The 20487-nt window shown below is 35.5% G+C and overlaps 2 protein-coding genes across 5 annotated transcripts; both read right to left on the reverse strand.

Annotated features, from left to right (window-relative positions):
* Positions 1–212: 212 nt before the first annotated feature.
* Positions 213–10102, reverse strand: LOC120258501 (dual specificity protein kinase YAK1 homolog). 2 transcript variants are annotated; one of them, XM_039265934.1, is made up of 18 exons: positions 9587–10102; positions 7823–8022; positions 7460–7613; positions 7265–7371; positions 7083–7152; positions 6898–6980; positions 6734–6812; positions 6564–6604; positions 6208–6330; positions 5625–5775; positions 5423–5537; positions 5232–5314; positions 5052–5126; positions 4485–4559; positions 3496–4301; positions 2322–2501; positions 903–1156; positions 213–488 (listed from the first exon to the last, which is right to left on the reverse strand). In XM_039265934.1, the coding sequence occupies exons 1-18, from the start codon at positions 9749–9751 to the stop codon at positions 412–414; spliced, it is 2838 nt and encodes a 945-aa protein (XP_039121868.1). In that variant the 5' UTR covers positions 9752–10102; the 3' UTR covers positions 213–411. The 2 variants fall into 2 exon arrangements, with proteins under 2 accessions (XP_039121868.1, XP_039121867.1); XM_039265933.1 differs by having other exon boundaries at positions 885–1156; positions 9587–10101.
* Positions 10103–11216: 1114 nt separating this feature from the next.
* Positions 11217–15860, reverse strand: LOC120259268 (rop guanine nucleotide exchange factor 14-like). Of its 3 annotated transcripts, none has more exons than XM_039266844.1 (8): positions 15619–15860; positions 15030–15144; positions 13428–13847; positions 12889–13043; positions 12737–12811; positions 12321–12596; positions 11876–12223; positions 11217–11742 (listed from the first exon to the last, which is right to left on the reverse strand). In XM_039266844.1, exons 2-8 carry the CDS (start codon positions 15094–15096, stop codon positions 11413–11415), a joined length of 1671 nt encoding a protein of 556 aa, XP_039122778.1. In that variant the 5' UTR covers positions 15097–15144; positions 15619–15860; the 3' UTR covers positions 11217–11412. The 3 variants fall into 3 exon arrangements, with proteins under 3 accessions (XP_039122778.1, XP_039122779.1, XP_039122780.1); XM_039266845.1 differs by lacking the exon at positions 15619–15860 and adding an exon at positions 14727–14806; XM_039266846.1 differs by lacking the exons at positions 15030–15144; positions 15619–15860 and adding an exon at positions 14490–14677.
* Between the last annotated feature and the right edge of the window lie 4627 nt (positions 15861–20487).

Genomic DNA, 20487 nt, shown 5'->3' on the forward strand with positions numbered 1-20487 from the left:
TAACTTGATAATTCCTACGTTATATCCAAAAAAATTAATATTAAGGGAAACACATACCTTACCATACTGGGTATGGTGTGTAGTCCATGCATGTAACATCAGTTAAAGCTTCATCTGTCATTTCAACTGCCAAGGCAATTATCATCCTCAAGTAATCAAGTATAATAGGCAAAAAATACTGACACTAACAAACTACTAAATGCAAGGCAAGATAAAAATTTGAAGATAACAATAACATTATCAGAAAGAATGTGTTGATTGCGGAACTATAACTTATGAAGCACAATGGACTAACAAGAAGCCAAAAGATATATAGCCACAGACAGCACAGGCATAAAGAAATTTCAAGCACAATTTCATTGCCGGCTTGTGATTCAATAAGAAATTGAAAGCAACGCTGCTTGCTCAACATCAGGAGATTCTTCCAAAGTCCTTTCTTGAATGATATGATGGTAGAGTCGTGGCAATTGGATGTGCAGCTCTTCGACCTACAATATAATTACATCCATTAAAGTGTTGTAACAACATCTTCCACCAAACAAACATTTGGAGTAATCATCTTATAACAAAACAGATGCCGTGCACTTGTGTACATGTATAAACACCTGATCATGGCACTTCCATAAGATGAATGCTGACACTAACTCAGGGAACTGACAAGGTGAATAAGGATTCACTCACTTCCACTTCCAGGAAAATAAATAAATAAATAAACGAAATGCTTTTAAAGAAGCTTTGCTCAACTTAATTGAAATAAAAGTGCCTTTTTCATGTCTCTTGCAGCAAAAATGAAAATAATTAAGTTTGAAGAACCAAAATTAGTAATCAGTTGTAGAATACGCATCCATATCAACTGAGGTTAGCACATGAAGAAGAAAGCATACCCCAGGCATTGCCATTACCCAATAAACTGGTGTGTGGACTATGTGAATCAGCCAGGCCATAGTTGGAGTGGGAGTGCTGGCTGGCTTGAGGAGTGCACTCACCATGCAAGTTAGCTGAGTACATGTGGTTAACGCTGTGAGCAGATTGCTGCCGAAAGCGACTGGGGGAGTTCGGTTGAAAATGAGATAACCAGCCATGGCCTGTATGCGCATCATGGGTAGATGGTGGGCTGCCATCACACACAGAATATTCTGGAATCCTTCCGTCTGTTCTGTAATAAGAAGATAAATAATAACATAAGAACCATTATAAGTAAAAATTAAACATGATATATTACAAGTTAACATCCAGCTATGAACTTTCACACACAAGAAAATATCAACTTGAAAAATTTATTCCAAACATGATCACAGCAAGTGAAATTGATGGCTGTGATGTCCAAAGATATTATCAATCACTATCCATGCATATACCGTCAGGCCAAATGTTTAATAATCACCTAGTGCACAAACTCTTAGCATCTCTGGTCAATTTGAACGGGCATCTACTTGACATTTTACAATTCAGTCACAAAAGTGAAGCTTGCACATAAAGAAATTTATTAAATAAACAACATGCAAATTCAAGTCAACATTCTTTACCAACTGATGCCTTAACTATTGGCACATTATTATAAATAATCCACTAAAGCAGTATTGCAGCACACTCACCCCTGTAACTTTAAATGAATGCATGGACATGATGTAGGCATCTTGTAATAAAGCAAAATATACAAGGGATAGTTATTATGTAAAGCAATCATACAGTACTCTGAAAAAGTCAAAAGGCAAGTCATGTTTCAAGTTGTTTTTACATAAAAAGGGATTTGGAGTAGCAACTAATGTTATCCTGACAAAGCCATCTTTTTCTGAGCTGCAAAAAATATTTTACAAATGACATATGAGACATCAGAGAATCAGTCTCTGAAATGTTTACAAATATTTTACAAATTCAGGACTTGTCAAATAAATATCCATTTTTGATCCAGGGCAGGATGATTAACCGGCCGAGATCATATGCCATGTCTTTCTTATTGAAGAAAACTGCATTGAAATCTATACAAGCTCAAATGTAGTCTATGGAAATCATGCTGATGCTATACGAGATAAAAGCAGATTAAAAAAATTATCAATTTGAGAAAATTCAAGGTTGAAGTAAAGAACTACTGAATAACTAAAGTATATATCTAAATAGTGCAGAGTATGGCCTGAACCTGTGAAGCATAATACTGAAGCAAACTGATCTTTCAGTTTTTAGTTACACATAGGATAATATAGTTGAGACATTGACATTAAATAATATTTTATAACCAACCACTTGAATGATGATTATAGAAAGTAATTCCGAACAAATAAGCCACCTGTACATGTATACTTCAATAAAAATATGTCAGATACCTCTGATTTGAAGAACTGAAATTTGAGGATCTATGGGCCTGCATGTGGCCATGACTCAATTGATTAGCTGCACTAGGTCCAATTCCAGCATCAAATGCATCAATAAAGCGAGCATTATCAGCAAGCCTAAGGGATAGGGAGCTGACTTCTGAGTCATCCTCTTCTAGAAGGAGGTCATCACTGGAATAAGAATCAAGAAAACAAACATAAGAGGCAATATAGAGTGAATTTATTTATTTATTTATTTTTATTTTTTTGACAAGAAGAACAGACAGTCCGAAGGCCCTGCTAAATCGTCAAGGGCGTGCACAAGCCTCGGTAGAGCAAGTGGGGGCGGGGCCCACGCACACATGGGCGTTGGGACCACCCGCACACAACCACCGCTCACATCTCCCAAAAATGTGCCCTCAGCTGAAAATCAAACTCTCACCACTCGGTGAAGAGCTCTATCGGCGACCCGTATACCAATAGACCATTTGGTCGTTGGCTATAGAGTGAATCTATTCTGTAATCATAATAGAAGAAACCACCAGAAGCTGCAAACTGAACTAACTAGCAAATCAAGAGGACATCCTATTGTTCCGAACACATCACATTAAATGTAGCCATCTTCAATTTTAGAAAACACAAAAGGAACCCAGAAAATGTCCAAATCTTATAAAATTGATAAAAACATTATCGAGAAGAATGGGTGATGAAAGAAATAGCCATCCCCTGTTAAGCAAACAACTACCCAAGCATGAAAGCAGAAGAACTTACATAAAAATACTACCTTAAAGCTCTGGCTCTGCTAAAAGACAGGAGGCCACTATGTTCAACCAGTAATCAAGTATTGAAGGAGCAGAAAACAATCTAGCAAAAGTAAAAAAGTAATCCTAACAAGGAAAAACAGGTAAAAACTCAAAAAAAAGGGTAGCAAGTGAGCTTCTTCTGAAGAAAACCAGAAGATACCCTTCAATACCGGGAACAAATATATTTGCTTATAGAATTCTTACTCAAAAATATGGTTCTAGTTTTTATCTATAATATCTGCAGCAATGTGTCATTCTATGCTAAAATGGGAGATTTTCCCTATCCATAAGGTCTCTATGTTGTTCATGGCTTGGCAATATGAGAACATAAATCCAGAATGAAAGTAGATGTCATAATAAACATGGCACGGCCTCTTACGAACCTGTAGTTAGGATCCCAATCAGCAGGATTAAGTGCTGATGAGCTGCTTTCAGGCTTCTCACACAGTAGTTCTTGATTGTGCACAAATGTATGAGATGCAGTGAAATTATGGTAAGTGGTTGTAGTTGGACCAGAAGATAATACAGTTCCACCACTCCTTTGTTGCCTCCAGTTAGAGAAATTAGAAGCTGAATATGAAGTGTGAGAAGTATGCTCCCGAGAATAAGTATCAGGGTAAATAGAAGTACTGCCATCAATATGATGACCATGCCATTGTTGTGAAGCATTCTCATGAGGTTGCATATGCAAAGTTCCAGGGGTGCCCCAACTTCTCCTCCTGTTATATTGGCCAATGGCAACCGCTTTGCCAAGTGGGGAGCCATGACTGCTGCCTCTAGCAGGCGAAGTGGGGCCATACTTCCCAGGAGAAACAGTTGAGATCTGCAATTGGGACGTTGGTGGAGTAAACTGGGAAGGGCTTGCTCCCAGAGACATCGGAGCGATATTCCCAGTAGAAGGGCTCACACTAACACTATTTCCATGAGAAAATGGGTGTCTACGTCTGCCATCAGGGCTTACTCCCAGAAGAGAACCTCCAACTTGTGCATGAATGCTCAAGCCATGACCAATTTGAGGGTAGCATGTGTAATTGCCGTTAACATCACCATGGCTCCCATAGCTACCAGCAAGGCCAACATTATCATTATAGCTACCGTGGCTTCCCATGCTACCATAACTACCATAAGAAAAAGGAGCCATCTGAAAATGAGGACTATTCTGTGGAACACATCTGTTGAGGCTTAAAACCTGGCAGGTCCAAAAACCTTTATAACCAACACGCATCAGGAAAGGCATAGCAAGATAGACATGGCTAAATTTGCTTGAATTACCTAAGCAATGATGCATTGAAACAAGCACAAAGAAACTTCAAACCTTCTGGTTATAACTTAAAACAGAAAGTTGAAAATTGTATGGAAATTACAAACTGACCTGAGGTGACAGCCCAGCAGCATGCCAATGCCCCCCTACGGGATTGTGATCCACTGTAATAGTATGCATGACAGGCTAAAATACAAAAGTGTTAGGCAGAGTATTTCATTTACCTGTTTTAAAAAGCATTTCAAGATTGTCAAAGCACCTTTATCTTTGTACATCATTAATGCACCCAAAAGTGGTCAAACTTGCACACATAATGTTTGCAAAATAAAACATTAAAAAGTTTTTTATTTTCAGAAAAGGATAAAACCCTGATGAATCCACAGACTGCATTAAACGATAATAATTAGTCTAGAAAATAAAGACAAGGAAGCATATAAAATGAAGACCATCTGGACATACAGTTCAAATAAATGAACTTACAATATATGGAGTCTGTCAAGCAGACTTATGCGGGTTTGCAAAATGAAAATTGAGTATTATATATGAGCAAAGAATCTTAACTAATCCACATGCCACATCAGAATATGACCAAATGATAAGTCTATCAAATGGATAAAGATGGACGCACATAATTAATGGAGAGGATCTTCCCACAAGTTCAAATAAGAGAGAACTTACAATACGTGGGGTCTCTGAAGGAGGCTCATACGGGCATGAAAAAGGTTCACCAGTAACAAACGGATGACGTGAAGCCTGTGTGCAATGGCATATACACAGGTAAATTTTTTCATCACAAAAAGAGCCAACAATAGCTAATGTAGACCAACACCAGCAGGAATAACAACACAAATTAGTAACCTGCCAAGGTGACCACCGCTTCTTTGGATCAAAATGCACGAGACCTCTCAAAAAATCAATCAGAGCCAAGCGAGTTAGCTTTTCTGTGACGCCATAATGACACAATGGAGAATACAGTCAGATTAAAATAGTCAAAACAAGAAGAGAGATAATTAATTATATTTAAATGGGGCCATGAGTACTCAACCAACCTTTGGAAAGTTCATCTTCAGACAAATTCTTCCTGTATGGATAATTAACAACTATATCCTCGAGCTTTATGAAATTAAAATATCGTTTTCCTATCAGAGGTTTTTCTGATTCCCGCTGAATTAAATTAAACAACAATTGATAAAAGAAAGAGTCAGAATCAAGAGAATAAGAAAAATCTATCTGAAAAATGGCAAAACTTACAGCTTCATACTCTTCTTCACCTAAAACTCTGTAAGCACTCATGTTTCGCTTGCAAGCTTCATCATCCTTCGCATGGTAGATGCTCCCAACCTTCTTAAAGAACTTGCTGGCATTTTTAGCTTTCCAAAGCAGATCATCAGGTGGCTGTGCACTGCAGGTTAGAAAAACAATTGCAAACCATGTAACTGAGTGAATGTAGCTACAAGCTCAAAAAGGGAAGATACTTACATCAAGCATGTTGTTAGATGCATGTAATTACTTGTAGAAATGCCTTAAGACCTCAAGGCATTTCACATGCACCTAACTTCACAACATACATCAAAAGTATTCACTTTGAAGTTCAAACAAACTGGGTACAGTCATGAAGATTTAAACGAATGATATTTTCAACTAAACAAAAGCTTAATTATGAACATTCCAAAAGATTAAATAAAAGTATTCCAAAATCAAATTTAACAACTTACGTGCTAGATCATTTACAGCTTTACTTCCATGTAGCATTGTATCAGGAATAACCAATTAATAAAATCATGCTATCAGATAATTGAAATAAGAACAGCTCAGTGAGAAAATGACAGCATACCCAAGAGTCTCAATCATCCTTATGAGAAGATCATATTCTGAAGCTCCAGGAAATAGAGGTAACCCTAAAAATAGTTCAGCAACAATACATCCAAATGACCACATGTCAATAGCAGTCGTGTATCTGAAAGAATGTTAAGCATAAACTTAAGCTTACTCATCATTTTGATCTAGTTTTGTAAATAAAAGTACACAGTTTGGTTGCTTGGAAAAAAAAAAATCTTCATATAAATCAACCACCATTTGTGATTTATTACCACAAATACTTGGGAAAAAAACTATTGAGAAGATGCATACCAGGATGCTTTGGACAAAAATACATCAATACTTAAGAAAAAAGAAAAATGATTAGGATACGCGCAGCCAAGGAGAACCTCCGGAGACCTGTAATACCGGCTCTGTAACAGAAAATGGAAAAAAGAACAAATTCAAGTAGCAAGAGAAGTCATATGATTATGAATGTCAAAAGTTATAAGAATCAAAGAAAACCAAATGTTGAAAGTTAAACGCCAATCAGTAAAGTCAACCTGAATGTACGAATAAACTGTCCGTCCCTCCATGCACGCTGAGCCAAAATCAATCACTTTTATTTTTGTTGGCTTCACACTGTCAATTAGCAAGAAACTTAAATTTTAATGAACATATAATGCAGCAAACTATGCCTTCCAAATAATTATTATCCATTACTCACGCTGTTGAAATAAGAATGTTTTCTGGCTTCAAATCACAATGTATGATGTCAGCCTCCCTCATTACAACTAATGCATCCAAGATCTGCAATCATCAACATCATAAGAACAAGAACAACAACACATAAATGAATTAGGTAAACTACAGGTTATTGATAGGGCATACACACTGGAATATAAGTATCACCTGTTTTGAGAACATTTGGACGATGCTCAATGACAACCCTTTGAAATGGTTCATTTTCATAAGCTCAAATCTGAAAGCAGCCAATTTAAAACACAATAAACATGCTTGTTTCATTCAAAAAAGTGGATGGAAAAAAAAAACTTGATACAACTGATATCCAATGTCAGAAGTTCTTTTCTTACAGATTATTGCCTAGCATTTCAAACGTGATGCATAAATGACGTTGAAACACAAAATAATCAAGGATTCTGACAATGTGATGCTTATCAACAGGATCAAACTCATTCAGCTGCAATTCAGTAAATAAGAGTTAACAAGCATAACAAAGTTCCTTTGTAATGGCAATGGACCCATTAAAGGAAATACATTTCAATTACCTTGCTCAGGATGGCAACTTCTACCAGTGCTTGTTGGTAAAAAGCAGGCTGATTTTTAATAATCTTGACGGCAACAAAGCTGTTGGTTTCCGATACCCAACACTTGGCAACTTGTCCAAAAGTCCCTTGACCAAGCATATCTTTGACAATATATCTGCAACACAAAAATCTTCCAAATTGTCATATTCTTCAAGGTGATCATGTGCCTTATGATTAAACAGATGAACAACAGAGAAACATCTTGACCCAAAAGAAGCCTTAACCAGATAACAAAAAAGAGGTAACTGAAAATATAAATAACACGCAACTAATAACAAAAAAAAGAGAGAAGTAACCCAAATAATAACTTATTTCAGGAATAACCTTTGTTTTGACTCTGAATTCACCAGTTCCAAATTTGCATGCAGGATCAGATCAGAATTAACATTATCAAACCCATCATTTAGCACTCCTGCTGATGGATTTGTAAGAAACCGCCTAGGATTTAATGCATCTGAATACTTGAAGTTTGGATTGCATAATTGGTATGTGTAAATTATGTCCCTAGTTAATCTTGCAACCATCTGCACGAATATGGATAAGTCATAAACATGAAAAGGAAAAAAACAACAATGATATACATTAAGATCCTGCATCAAATTGACAGAGAAATTCAAAATGACCAGCATGAAATCAGCAACAAGTCTTACACTTGCTTCTAAACTAAAATAAGAACTAAGAAATAGTCTAAATCCAACAATCTATACACACACACACACACACATATATATATATGTAATTGCAATCCAATGCATGTAGTGAATATAGATCCATGTGTGTGAAGGGCCCAAAAAAAAAAAAGACTATCTAAAATTTCAAAAATAGACCCCACTGATGATCTTGGAAAGTGTCAACTCAAGCACTCTAGTTCCAAAACAAACTCTGTGATTATCATGATGTCACCCACTTTCTCATAAAAAATAGTTACACCATATCCAAAATTACAATCTCACTACCAAAATGATACATTCCCATGAGACAGACTATTTTATCACAGAAGCCGATCCGTTATTTAACTCAATCCAAAGTTTTATGGAATGTTAAACATAACCTCAAATTGTTCATTATTTACTAGGCCTACCTCTAAATGTGAAGACTTCAAAAATTACATCACCCAGTATAATGGTCATCAATGCATAAAAGTTCTAGAAACATAGAAAGAGGGATATCAATCCCTATCAAAGAATCATAATTCATGAGTAACTAAGAACGAGAACAAACAAAATACATATGACATAAACAATAGGGAAAAGCATATGATTAAAACTCTTTGATCTGTATGACCAGCTACTGTGATACACCAAGATCTATGGGTCAAAGTGTAAAACACAACATATTTTCACTGTTTTACTCAGCATCTAGACCAAATTAATCAAGCTCTGAGCACTATCAGATCTTCAACCTCTAAACCCAAATTATTCCTTAGCTTAAATAATAAAAAAAAAAATGATACTTTATTCAAGGAACTTTAAATTGTTTCGAGGACCTGAGACCACATGCACACTGTCTTATATCACACCGATAGATCGTGAACAACACTAATCCCTCGATCCTTTTAACAGAAAGAAAGTAACACATGCTCATTTTAATCTTATAAATTAAGCTTGGAAATTTAGAAGGAAATCAAGTGGGTATAAGCATCGGCCAATTTACATGGATAAGGGGTAAAGCTAAGCATCCTCAAAGCAAGAAGTCATTCGCGGGCTACGCTAATTAGAAATTCAGCTTATCTAGTATCATAAACCAGTATCCTTCAACTAGACAACCCCCCAATTCCAGATTTTCTTAAACAAGTTGCTAAATACTAGTTCGTTTTTGAACATTTAATAATTTACATTAGACAGGAGCAACTTAAAATCAATATCCTTGGCTTCATTCTTAAGATCACTAACTGAACGGTATCTAGAAGTTTCGACTTTAACTCACCAAGTCCACATGATCCAAACTAGAAGGCCAAGCTTGAGAACACGAGGGAATCAAAGAAATCAATTCAAATAAAGTCACTTTCCAATCCTATTACCGCACTTCAACACTGCAAGAGATATTTACAAGAAAAGCACAAAGGAAAAAAAGAAGATAAAAGCATACAGGCATCCCCACGACTACGCGCAAAGACCTAGATTTCAGAGACGACTCGCCAGAAGACCGGAACCCCTTGAACGGCCGGAACGCCCCTTCACGCGGCTGCGACGGTGAAGCTGAACCCGACGGCCTACGCACCAAGTCCCCACCCCCCGATCCGTCCTCCTCCATCGCCCTAACACCGTCTGATCAACAACCCACCGCCATCCAAAGACTCCAACCCCAAAACCCCTCGCCCTATGTCTCCTCCCCAGACATCCGATGCAATCAATCCAACACTAAGTAGATCGATCGCAACATTGCTAGGGATAAAGACCGATGAATGATACGATCACGAATCGAAGAGAATGGTTAGGGCTAGGGTTAGAGTTTCACCAAGAAGAAGAAGAAGAGGAATTTGGGATTGGAGAAGCTTCGCGGTTCAGGGCCGGTGCCGGTATCGGGCCGGTCCCTTTTATATCCTTTCTCCACCTCCGGTTCCCTTCTCTCTCTCTTTCTCTCTCTTTCTCTCTCTTCATTCTTTCCTTTCTTCTTAATTACCCTTTTTATATACTCTCTCTCTCTCTCTCACTCGCTCCTCAGCCCTGGTTCACCTGCTCCAAAATCCTAAACGCACCCAGAAAGGACACTCAAATATTGACTCGTATGTTTAAGTGTATCAGAACTTGGAGGTTGTCTGGCTACTGGTCGGGTTTTGAGTTGGTGTGGATTTTTTATTTTTTATTTTTTTATTTTCTCAAATACTCATTGTTATAAATAAGGGAATGAAATCCGAAAGTAATAATTAATGTGATTTTTCATGATTTTCGGGGGACTATCTTTGGAAGGAGGAGCTGACCGTTGGATTTAATCGGACGGTAGAGCGAGTAGATTGTGTCTCTGGATTTATCGTTTTGAATGATGATCATGGAATCCGGTTAGAGTGATTCGGCCGTTAGATGAGGATCGAACGGTGTAGGATGTTTGAGTCTTGGATTTGAGGGAGTTGCCAGCTGGCAGTGGCCGGCTTGGGTATGAGGACAAAGTAAGGAAGCGCAAGGGGAACGGATGGGTGACACTTGGCCACTGTTGGTGGAGAGATCAGTGGACCCCGCCGGGTGGCGGGTCGCACCGTAGTGCACATGCACGTCACGTGACATTCCACATATAATACCGTTTTCGGATGCCACGTCATCAACTCCCGGTCCCAGTGGTGCCATCATCCACAAGAAAACTTAAACACTATAATAATAATAATTATTATTATTTTTATTATTAGAGATAATGGTCTAATAAAAATCTTATATTAGTTAACCTTAGCTTAAATAATTGGTGATTTCTAGAGTGAAAAATTATAGCACACATTCAATAAAAAAAATCAAAATTTCAAAATAAATACAATAGTGTCAACCATCGGAAAACCCAATGGTATAACACCAAAATATAAAACAAAGATCATGGGTTCAAATTTCTCCCCCAACAGTACTGTTCTTTGTACTGTTCATACACTGTCTATCCGGGATTCCCATACTATTATTTATATTATATATATACTGTACATTTAGGTTCCAGTGTTGTTTGGTACTGCTTATATTCATAAAAAATGGCGCTTGTCGTCTATTATTCAATAAATAAATAAATAAATAAATACAAAAGCAGTTTTCTTTTGTCAAGATTGGATTATTTATGAACTGAAAACTATGTGCTAGTTACCTTGGCAATATCCATAAGGTCTTGAAACATGCAAAATATTGCTAATTATGTTGTATTTAGTTAAATGATCATCACAATGGATTTGAAAAGGAGAAGAATTACAAGGTGGTATGCTTAGCCACATTTCTCTTGATACACTCCTACATGGACCCGGCCGTGACTGTGATGATAGTACTGGCCTTCTTATTCAAGAAGTGTTTCTTGGAGGTTTTAGTAGAGATGGTGTGGCAAATCCGGCCGTCGACAGTGTTCATCTGATCAATGAGTGAACGTTTGATGTTTCCAGGTGGTGTTTCAGTGATTCCGGCAAGGTAAACATCCGATGAGAAGTCGAACTTCAATGTGGCAATGGGAGTGGTAGGCTTCTTCAAGTCATCCTCTTGCAAGATATCTCCTATTCTAGAAAGTATGCTGAATGCTAAGCTCACAAGGACCCTGGAATATGCTTCCACAATGGAATGCCCCACATCCTGCACTCAGTAGAGAAAAGGAGAATTCGGCATTGTTAAGAGTAAACCAATGATTTCGAAGATAAACAAATGTAAAAAAATGTTAAGATAAATTTTGATATTGAAATTGAAGAGATGGCATGGATTGGCTTACCTTGTTGTTTCTGACCTTGGTGAGATCGATGAAGGTTTGAGGTAAGTTGGGAAATCTCGTCTTTAGGAGACCAATAAGCATTTCAGCCTTTTCGATTGCCATTTCCATGTTTTCGAGTTCTGATCCAAGCCCTTTCTTGAAGTACCACGGGTAACGTACAGGGGCTCTCTTGTTTGAGTCTTCTGAGATCTTGTGTTTCCATGCGAAAACCGCAGCCTCTAATCGGTTGACAGTTTCTAGTACACAATGCTCACTTTTCAAGTTGAGAGAAAGCATAATGTCCTCAACGGAGCCGAATTCTGCTGTTATTGCATGGTAAAGATCTTCGCCCAAGCTTGCCTTTGCTGACTGCAAACAAACAATGCATCAGTTCATGCAAAACTGGAAATCGCCAATCTTGATTTGTCATCATAAAATGCAGGGATTGAGAGAGATTTTTGCTTACCTTCCTAAGGGCATCTTTGACAGAAACTGGAATTGGCATTTGAAGCAACACTTGTTCATTAATGGATTTAGCAGCCTTGAGGACCTGATGCACCAGTTTCCCCTGGAAGCCAAGCCTTTTCCGTTGGGATGCAGAAAGTCCAGATTCAGGTACTCGAGGTGACGGCAGCCACCATTTCTTGCTAGGCATGCTGACAGCACTCCGGTCTCGCCCGTCAGCTTTGTTGCCTTCTTCCGCATACCAGAACTCTGTATCTACCATTGCGTCCAATACATCCTGCAGAGTATTTCACGAAAGAGACCTATAGCCGTAAGAATAGATGTTTTTAAGAACTTTGAGGGATAAAATGCCAGAATATCTCCCCATTCCTCATTTCTTGAGCAACAAATAGAATTTTGACAGTATTGGTAACTTACAATGAGCATACTGTCCAGCTTCTGAAGTGCTGGAAGATTGACATAAACATCTGAACGAGCTTTGGTGGTCATAATCTGCAGCAGAAACCAGAAAAAGAAAAATGTGAATGTTATAAGATGATGCTAGTTTGCAGATCCTCAGACTTAAGTACCTCCAACATCCGACCATTGGCACCATTTTGTTTTGCAGGAACCAACTCAACCATATAGTTTGTCGGGGAAAGTAACCAGTCCATTTCTCTCTGCCACCTGCTCTTTCTCTCTTCTGCCAAAGGCTCCAATTTCCACAGCTCTCCAAAAACAGATACTGAACATAAGAGAGTTATGTAAAATGAAGTTAAGCCGGAATAGGATATGCAAAAAAAAAACGAGCAACGTAAAACTAAAATAGAAAATATTTTTCATGAAACTAAAAGCATACACCGCTGTAAATACAAAAGTTATTTTTGTGGCCAATAATCCAGTATGAATGTGACTTCAGACAGAGAGTCTAATAGCATACACTGTGATCTGTTTTATTTTCTAAATCTGCACATAAGATATGCAAATGAGATCACATCATTTAAGTGTTCCAGATAAACATTAAAGTGCAGGTAAATTTGACCTGGTAGGATACATTTAGCTTTAACCATACTGTTGTATCAGACAATGCATCAATCTGTTTAAAAAAGGCAAGCAGATTAACAAGTACCTGAGAGGCTTGTGATGGCATTGGACAAGGCTAAGGCAGTGCTAATCCCACGAACCCCTCCAGAAACATCTTCACCAAGCAATAGCTTTGCAAACACCTCCTTCATGGTATCAACATCAGACAGGCACATTGCATGAGTAACATGCTGAGACTTCCCTTTTAAGCAGAGATGATGGAGGCTGCGAAGGCTGTCCCATTCACAAAGGGGTAGGTCCTCCTCCGGCTTACTTGGCATGACGCATTGAGAAGAGAAGGAGGACCATAAAGCATCTTTGCTAGAGGAGCAGCTCGAGTCATCCTCATCCAATGAATCAGCTGTGACACAACCATCAGCCCCGCTCATGCTGCTGCTGCTGACACTGGCATTATAGGAGCAGCTGTTGAGGATGCAACTCTCAAGGCCATTATATGTAACTACTCCTGCATTATTGCAATAATTTACATCTTTTTCAGTGTGTGAGGAAGGTGGTCGGTGTCAATTCTCACAAAGCCTAAAAGCAGCAAAGCAATCTTAAAGCACCCACTGATCAGAAATAGCGGGCCACATAGCAAGACCAAAAGTGCACCCACTGAACCATATCATACCATAATCACTATGTATGTTTATACAAAAATGCCAAATTGTCCAGAAAAATAGAACACCACTTGATAGTTCATGGTAATTCAGAATAACTGAAGACAAAGTATTCATCAATCATGGTAATTCATGTTGATTCAACGAATCAAATGCACTTGATAATGCACATGAAATAGGATTAATACCATCTTTTAAAACCAGGCTTATTACTAGTTTTCTCAAGTCTAGGAACAACAATAAAATCTGATACTTAGGCAGTTAAATCATCAATAACTGGCTGTGAGTAGACAGACTTGTGACTTTGTTCCCCACCTAACAAACTCAATGCCTGAGTTTAAATCTAGTAAACATCCAACAAATAGAGAAACAAGGAAACAGGGTTTGCTTTCAAAATTCAAACCAAACAGACACACTCTAAATCAGACTTGGTTCCATCCAGTGGAAAGTAGTCCATGCATATTGGCTTTTTCTTGGATCATACCAACCTCCAAGTTATGAATGGGGTCCTCCTTTACAAACACATGCAATAAAATGCCATGCTTTCAGTGGCATACCACACCAACAACTAAGATGCCACCCATGGATCTCTCCACCAACACTCTGCGCTAACATTTAAAATCAGAGCAGAAATATAGCTTAAAGGACTCCAGTCCACCTACTCACTGATACTAGTGGGTCCTAATACATCATACCAGTCACAAAGTTTCAGTTGAGACATTTACAGCTTGTCTTCCTTGATGAAAGGATAGCATTCACTCAAAGCATTGATCCTCTCGTTTCCAAATGTATTGCCTGAAGCAAGCTACCACATTCTGGCCATCAAAAGTGAGAAGTAACGAAGAACAAAAAAACCAGAATCTTATCACAAAAAGTGATCATGATTCATATGTATAGGAAAAAGGCCACGTATAAACATGAATCAGCATATGACTCATGCCCTTCTTTAACTAATTACTCAGCATTAAATTAGAGCATTAATTGGAATGACTTGGTAGCCAATGAATCAAGAGTGGAGATTAACGTACTGTCATGCTCCTCAAAGTCTATGCTGAAGTCCTGTGGTCTGCGGCGGCAGCATGCAAACCTCTTCATCCTCTATTGATTGATCAAAGCCCCAAATGACAGTTGCTATATTCTTGCCTGCAGATTGGAAATGAAAAAAAATAATGTCATTAGAAATCTAAAGAACGAGAAAAGAGTGGCATAAAAGAAGTTTTTTCCCTAAAAGGTAGTGTTTTTTCAGTGGATTTATACATACTTTGAGGGGAAATGAGATCTTCATTGAAAAGGCATACTTGAAAAAGTATTTGGAATGAGAATGCATAAGCATAAAAGCCTCGTTTTTCAAGATCTTCAGATTTTTTCCCAGTCAAAACACAAAAAAAAAAGAAATTGGAGAAACAGATGATCCTGGTTCCAGCTGAAAGATTAAAGCTTTCAAATCCAAAAACAAAACTCATCACTTATTTCACAGAAAAAGAAGAAAGATAAGTGATTGGGGGAATGCAAAGGACACTGAAATTTCTCATTTCTCTCATCTCAAGTCCTGAAACATAAATAAATAAATAAATAAATAATGCATTTTTAATGGAGCAAAATCAGAGAAAAACATACCACAAGTTGATTCATTCTATGAGATGATCTTCAAAACTTCAATGCCCTCCAAAAACTCCCATCCAAAAAAGATGAAGAAAGTGAACCAGAAAGAGCGAGAGGTGAAGAGTCCACAAGCGAGCATTCCTCTGCTAAAACCCCATTAGAGAGAGGGAGAAGGAGAGTGTGAGTGTGTTTGGGGTGAGGGAGGGACTAAATGAAAATAAAATAATGGGAGGGACTTTATGCAAATAAAAAGGAGAATAGATTAGAGAGGGAAAGTGGAGCACAACGAATACCGATAGATTACGGGGTGGATCCGAGAGAATCCCATGCATTTATTATTATTTTTATATTTATTTCTTTTAATTAATTTTTGAATCCAAAGTTTTAAAATTTGAATCCTCGTGATTTGAGATCTACTGTTGGAATTTGTTTTTTTTTAACCATTATTGAGTGGCTCAGGATATTAGGAATTTCGTAATAAAACAGACTTGTGTTGTTTAAAAGCGCTTAAATTGAATAACGCGTCTCTCCGATTATTATTATTTGTCATATTTATTTTAAAAAATTAATTAATTTTAATTATATATAATTAATTTTTAAAATAAAAATAAAAATATGCTTATGTGTCTTTTTTTTATAAATATAGACAAATTAGGCATGTGACAATCTTTGCTTTATCTCATAAATATAATAAATAGAGTTCAACTGCTACAGAGTTTAAAGGTTAAAGAAAAAAAAAATAGACCATCAAGGCAGGAGATTTCTTTTTGTTGGAGAGCTCAATAAAACATTTGAAACTAAATAAAAAGACAAACTTACAAATGATGCATAAATCACATCATCCATAAAGATAGAAACACAAAGGAATAAAACATACTTCCAACCATGAGAACTAACAATGGACCACCACTAAAATTAAAAGTTGGTGTTTGTTTATGGTTGGAATGCATTTTAGTAATCTCAAAATATATTAATTTAGACAAAGAATATACATTTAAAGAAAATCCATAACTATCCTGATTAAACTAGTATTATTATAAGAAAACCAATTAATTCTAGACGATGGGAAAAGTTGAAATAATCTAATTTCTAAGTATAGATTCTCAATTGACAAGATGTTATACCCAAAATGTTTATTTTAATCTTTCAAAAAAAAAATCATATTAAGTGGAATTGTTTTCGTTTTTATTTATGTTTGGGATTTTTTTTTTAAATAAAAATAGACAATGTACATTAATTTTTTAACATAAAAATCAAACATAAAGGAGAAAAAATAGCATAAAGGGTGTGCAACTATAAACAGTAAAAATTAAAAAAAAAAAAACTAAAATAGAGATGCTAATAAATAAATAAATCACCCTGAGTGAAAAGTATTCCAACCAAGTATTAGAAGAGAAGTTAAGAAATAAATAAATAAATAAAATGACATCCATGCATTGTCAAAGTCCACGTCCTTCCATCATATTACTAAATAATTAAAATAAATATATCTATATAATTTATTAATTAAAGTAATTACACATATGTTATACATGAAGTAACATATTTATTATTTATATTCATTATAAAATAGAAAAAGTTGATATTTCTTTCAATTCAAAATTAAACGTCTCATCTCATGACTTATCTTTAATAATAAAACATATTTATTTATTTTTATATAAAAACCTGTACATCAAAATAAAAAAACACTGCAATTTTCTTTCTTTTTGTGTTTCGAAGATTAAAGATTTTTATTTTATATAAATTTTATTTTGTACTCCTACATCTCTACTCTATGTTATTTCATGTGATTTATCTAACTTAAAAATTAAAAAAAAAAAGACTATTGCTGATTTAGGTTACAACTTACAACACCTAAATATGCATACATATATATATATTTTATATATAGAATTTGAATGTGGAAAATACAAGATGAGATATGATAATGTCAAATGTCATTGATAATCAAATAAAATAAAATGAAAAAAAAAAAATAGGCTTTTAATCAATAGGGTATAGGAGTAGAAATTAGCAGAGGACATGATTGATTGCCTCCTACTCAACATCCCATATATGCACTGTCCGCACTCAAATCACACTTGTTTGCTTCTTTTGTTTTTCTTTCACCTCACTCCTTCATTTATTTATTTATTTATTTGTTTCTTATGGGAATTTTATTTAATAAGTGAGACCTGGCGACGTTCACAAGAAATTTGAATTTGAAGTTTGAAGTTTGAAGTTTGAACTTGAACATGTATCTGTTTCTGTATTTGAAAGAGTGAGACTTTAAAAAGAGAATAAAAAGTAGGTGTAAACAAGATCTATAATTGTGTGGGACTCGAGGAGGAATAAATTGGATCTTGGGCTTTGATGGCATTGGTATGCTTGTGTTATGTTTAAAAAAAAAATTTAATAAAATAAGTGGTTTATTTTAAAAAAATTCTCTATCTAAGATAGAAAAATAGTTTAAATATTATAAACACTAGGGTAGATCAGATAACAAACAGTGGATGGAAATCAGATAATAAAATCATCTGTGTATATATATCACAAAGTATAGTACTAATTCATGTCTTAGTGTTTAAGAATGCATATAATTTAGCCATGTTAGTGTCTGGATAAAGTTGAATTATTTTCGTTTGGAAAGGATTTGATATTTTATTTTATTTTATTTGTTTATTTATTTTGTTGACAATCAGTCACGTCATGCCTAAAGACTGTCTGACAATAAACATGTTAGGCCAGAGAAGTTTAAAGAAGGTATGATTCCCTTGGGAAGTTCAAAATAATAAATAAATAAATAAGCCCCCTTTTTTTTTTTAACCATAATCCGGTTTTTTTTTTTGAAAATTTACCAGGCATTGTCGGCCCACCAACAATGGCAGTACATGATAGTTAAGAAAAAAAAAATCTGTTTAAAAATCACTTATTTTATTTTATTTTGAGGAGAGAGTATGAAGAAGATAATGACCAAAGCGTCTTCTCTCCATTGTAACTTTTCATTTGATGATTTTTTTTTTTGTTCATGGGTTATTGTGTATAGTTTTTTTTCATTCTTGAAAATTTTTTATCTTGTTCTGGTAAGACCAGTCTCAACTCCAAACTCTGCCTACATTTGTTTATAATAATTATTGTACTCTAGATTTTTTTTTTTTGGACAAAGAAAGCTCAACAAAAACGAAAATAAACTAGAATAAGAAATGAAAACTCCGGCAGAGGTCTTGAGCCATAGGGACGATCCAAGCCACTCGATCGAAGAGAGAGTAAGTGTGGATTTAAGCGACCAAAAGTTTGCAAGAGCGTCGGCCAATCCGGTTGTCGAGCAGGGGAATAGACTTGATATCCGAACAAGGGAAGTTGAGAAGCTTGATCTTGAGACTATCAATAGCAGGTTTGAAGCGTCACGCCACACAGCTGTCAAAGTGTTTTAATAAGCCAGAAATACCTGGGCAATCACAAAAAATTCGATTAGGGAACTAGTTTTTAGAGATGCATTGGTCAAGCGCAAAATGAATAGCCGTAATCTCGGCAGAAAATAGAGAATCCAAGCAGCAGCCCATAGAACCTGCAAGTAAGACTTGGCCATAACTGGTTATGGCAATAAAGCCAAAGCCACAACTCACAGAAGAACTTGACCAAGATGCATCAGTGAAAAGATTAATAGAGCTCCAAGGGCTAAAAATGAGAGAAAGGTGAGAAAACTCCCTGATACTCTAGATTTACTTATTATGCCAGATACATGTTCCATCTAATTCACATCAAAAGCAAAGAAAGAGAATTTTTAATTTTTTTTTTTTTTATAAACAGAAAATAGAGAAAAAGAAGATGTACAGAAGAGCGGAAAAAAGTAGTGATTTTAAAAAAAAGAAGATAAATCACAAATGTATTAAAAAGGAACAAGCGAGACATGGAAAAAATAGTGAGTTGATGGCTTATTTGTGAGAGAAGATAACACCGCTGCTGATTTTTTTTTATTTAAACATAATTAAATTAAAGATAAAATACTTAAAAAAATAAAGAAAAAACAAATGTTTCCGAAAATACTTTTGGGTCACAGGTCAATAGTGTAATCGGGGATTGACAATATAATATGTCTTTATAATTTTAATTATATAAGTATATAAGATGTATTAAAATTTATTAAAATATTAAAAATAAATTAAAGTAAAAAAAAATAAAATTATTTTTTATAATTTAAAAATATTAATTTAATATCATAAATAAAATGCAAGTATCATAATGGTCTAATATAATTTAAAATATAAACTCAAGTAAATGTAAAAAATCAAAAAATAAAAAATATATATAAATCCTAACTTAACCCAAATTGATCGAACTGGATCAACCGGCTGCCCTGCAGAGTAATTTGGATCAATTTTTTTTGTGTGACGTGACAGTGACTAGCACGGCTAAACTAACAACCCACTGCTTGAATCCATAATAGTAAATTTCTATTAAACTATTTTACCCACTTAAGTATTTAAAATAAATTTAAGTTAATTACAATCAAATATATTTAAATATAAAAACAGATACTAAAAACATATAAATCTAAAAGTAATACTCAAACTAACAAATGAATATGACATCCAACCAATTAAATATAATGAGTATTATAATCGCAACAGAAAAAAAAAAATGTTGTGACTGAATTCCTAGCAATCTTAACTAAAAATAGCCATAAAAGTGCCTTATCTGATTTAACCAAGTTTGAAATTTTTTGTTTATTTGGACTTTATCTTGGCCCATGGGCTGACCTATTGGGTCATCATAGGCCTTGTAACATAACTCAAGGGAATTTTGAGGGGAGAAAAATGGACATATATATATATATATGGGGAAAATAAATAATTTTTGGAGCTTCTTATTTATTTATTTATCATCATGAATATGGAGTAA

This window comes from Dioscorea cayenensis, chromosome 4 (genome assembly GCF_009730915.1).
Source record: "Dioscorea cayenensis subsp. rotundata cultivar TDr96_F1 chromosome 4, TDr96_F1_v2_PseudoChromosome.rev07_lg8_w22 25.fasta, whole genome shotgun sequence".
NCBI classification, from domain to species: Eukaryota; Viridiplantae; Streptophyta; class Magnoliopsida; order Dioscoreales; family Dioscoreaceae; genus Dioscorea; species Dioscorea cayenensis.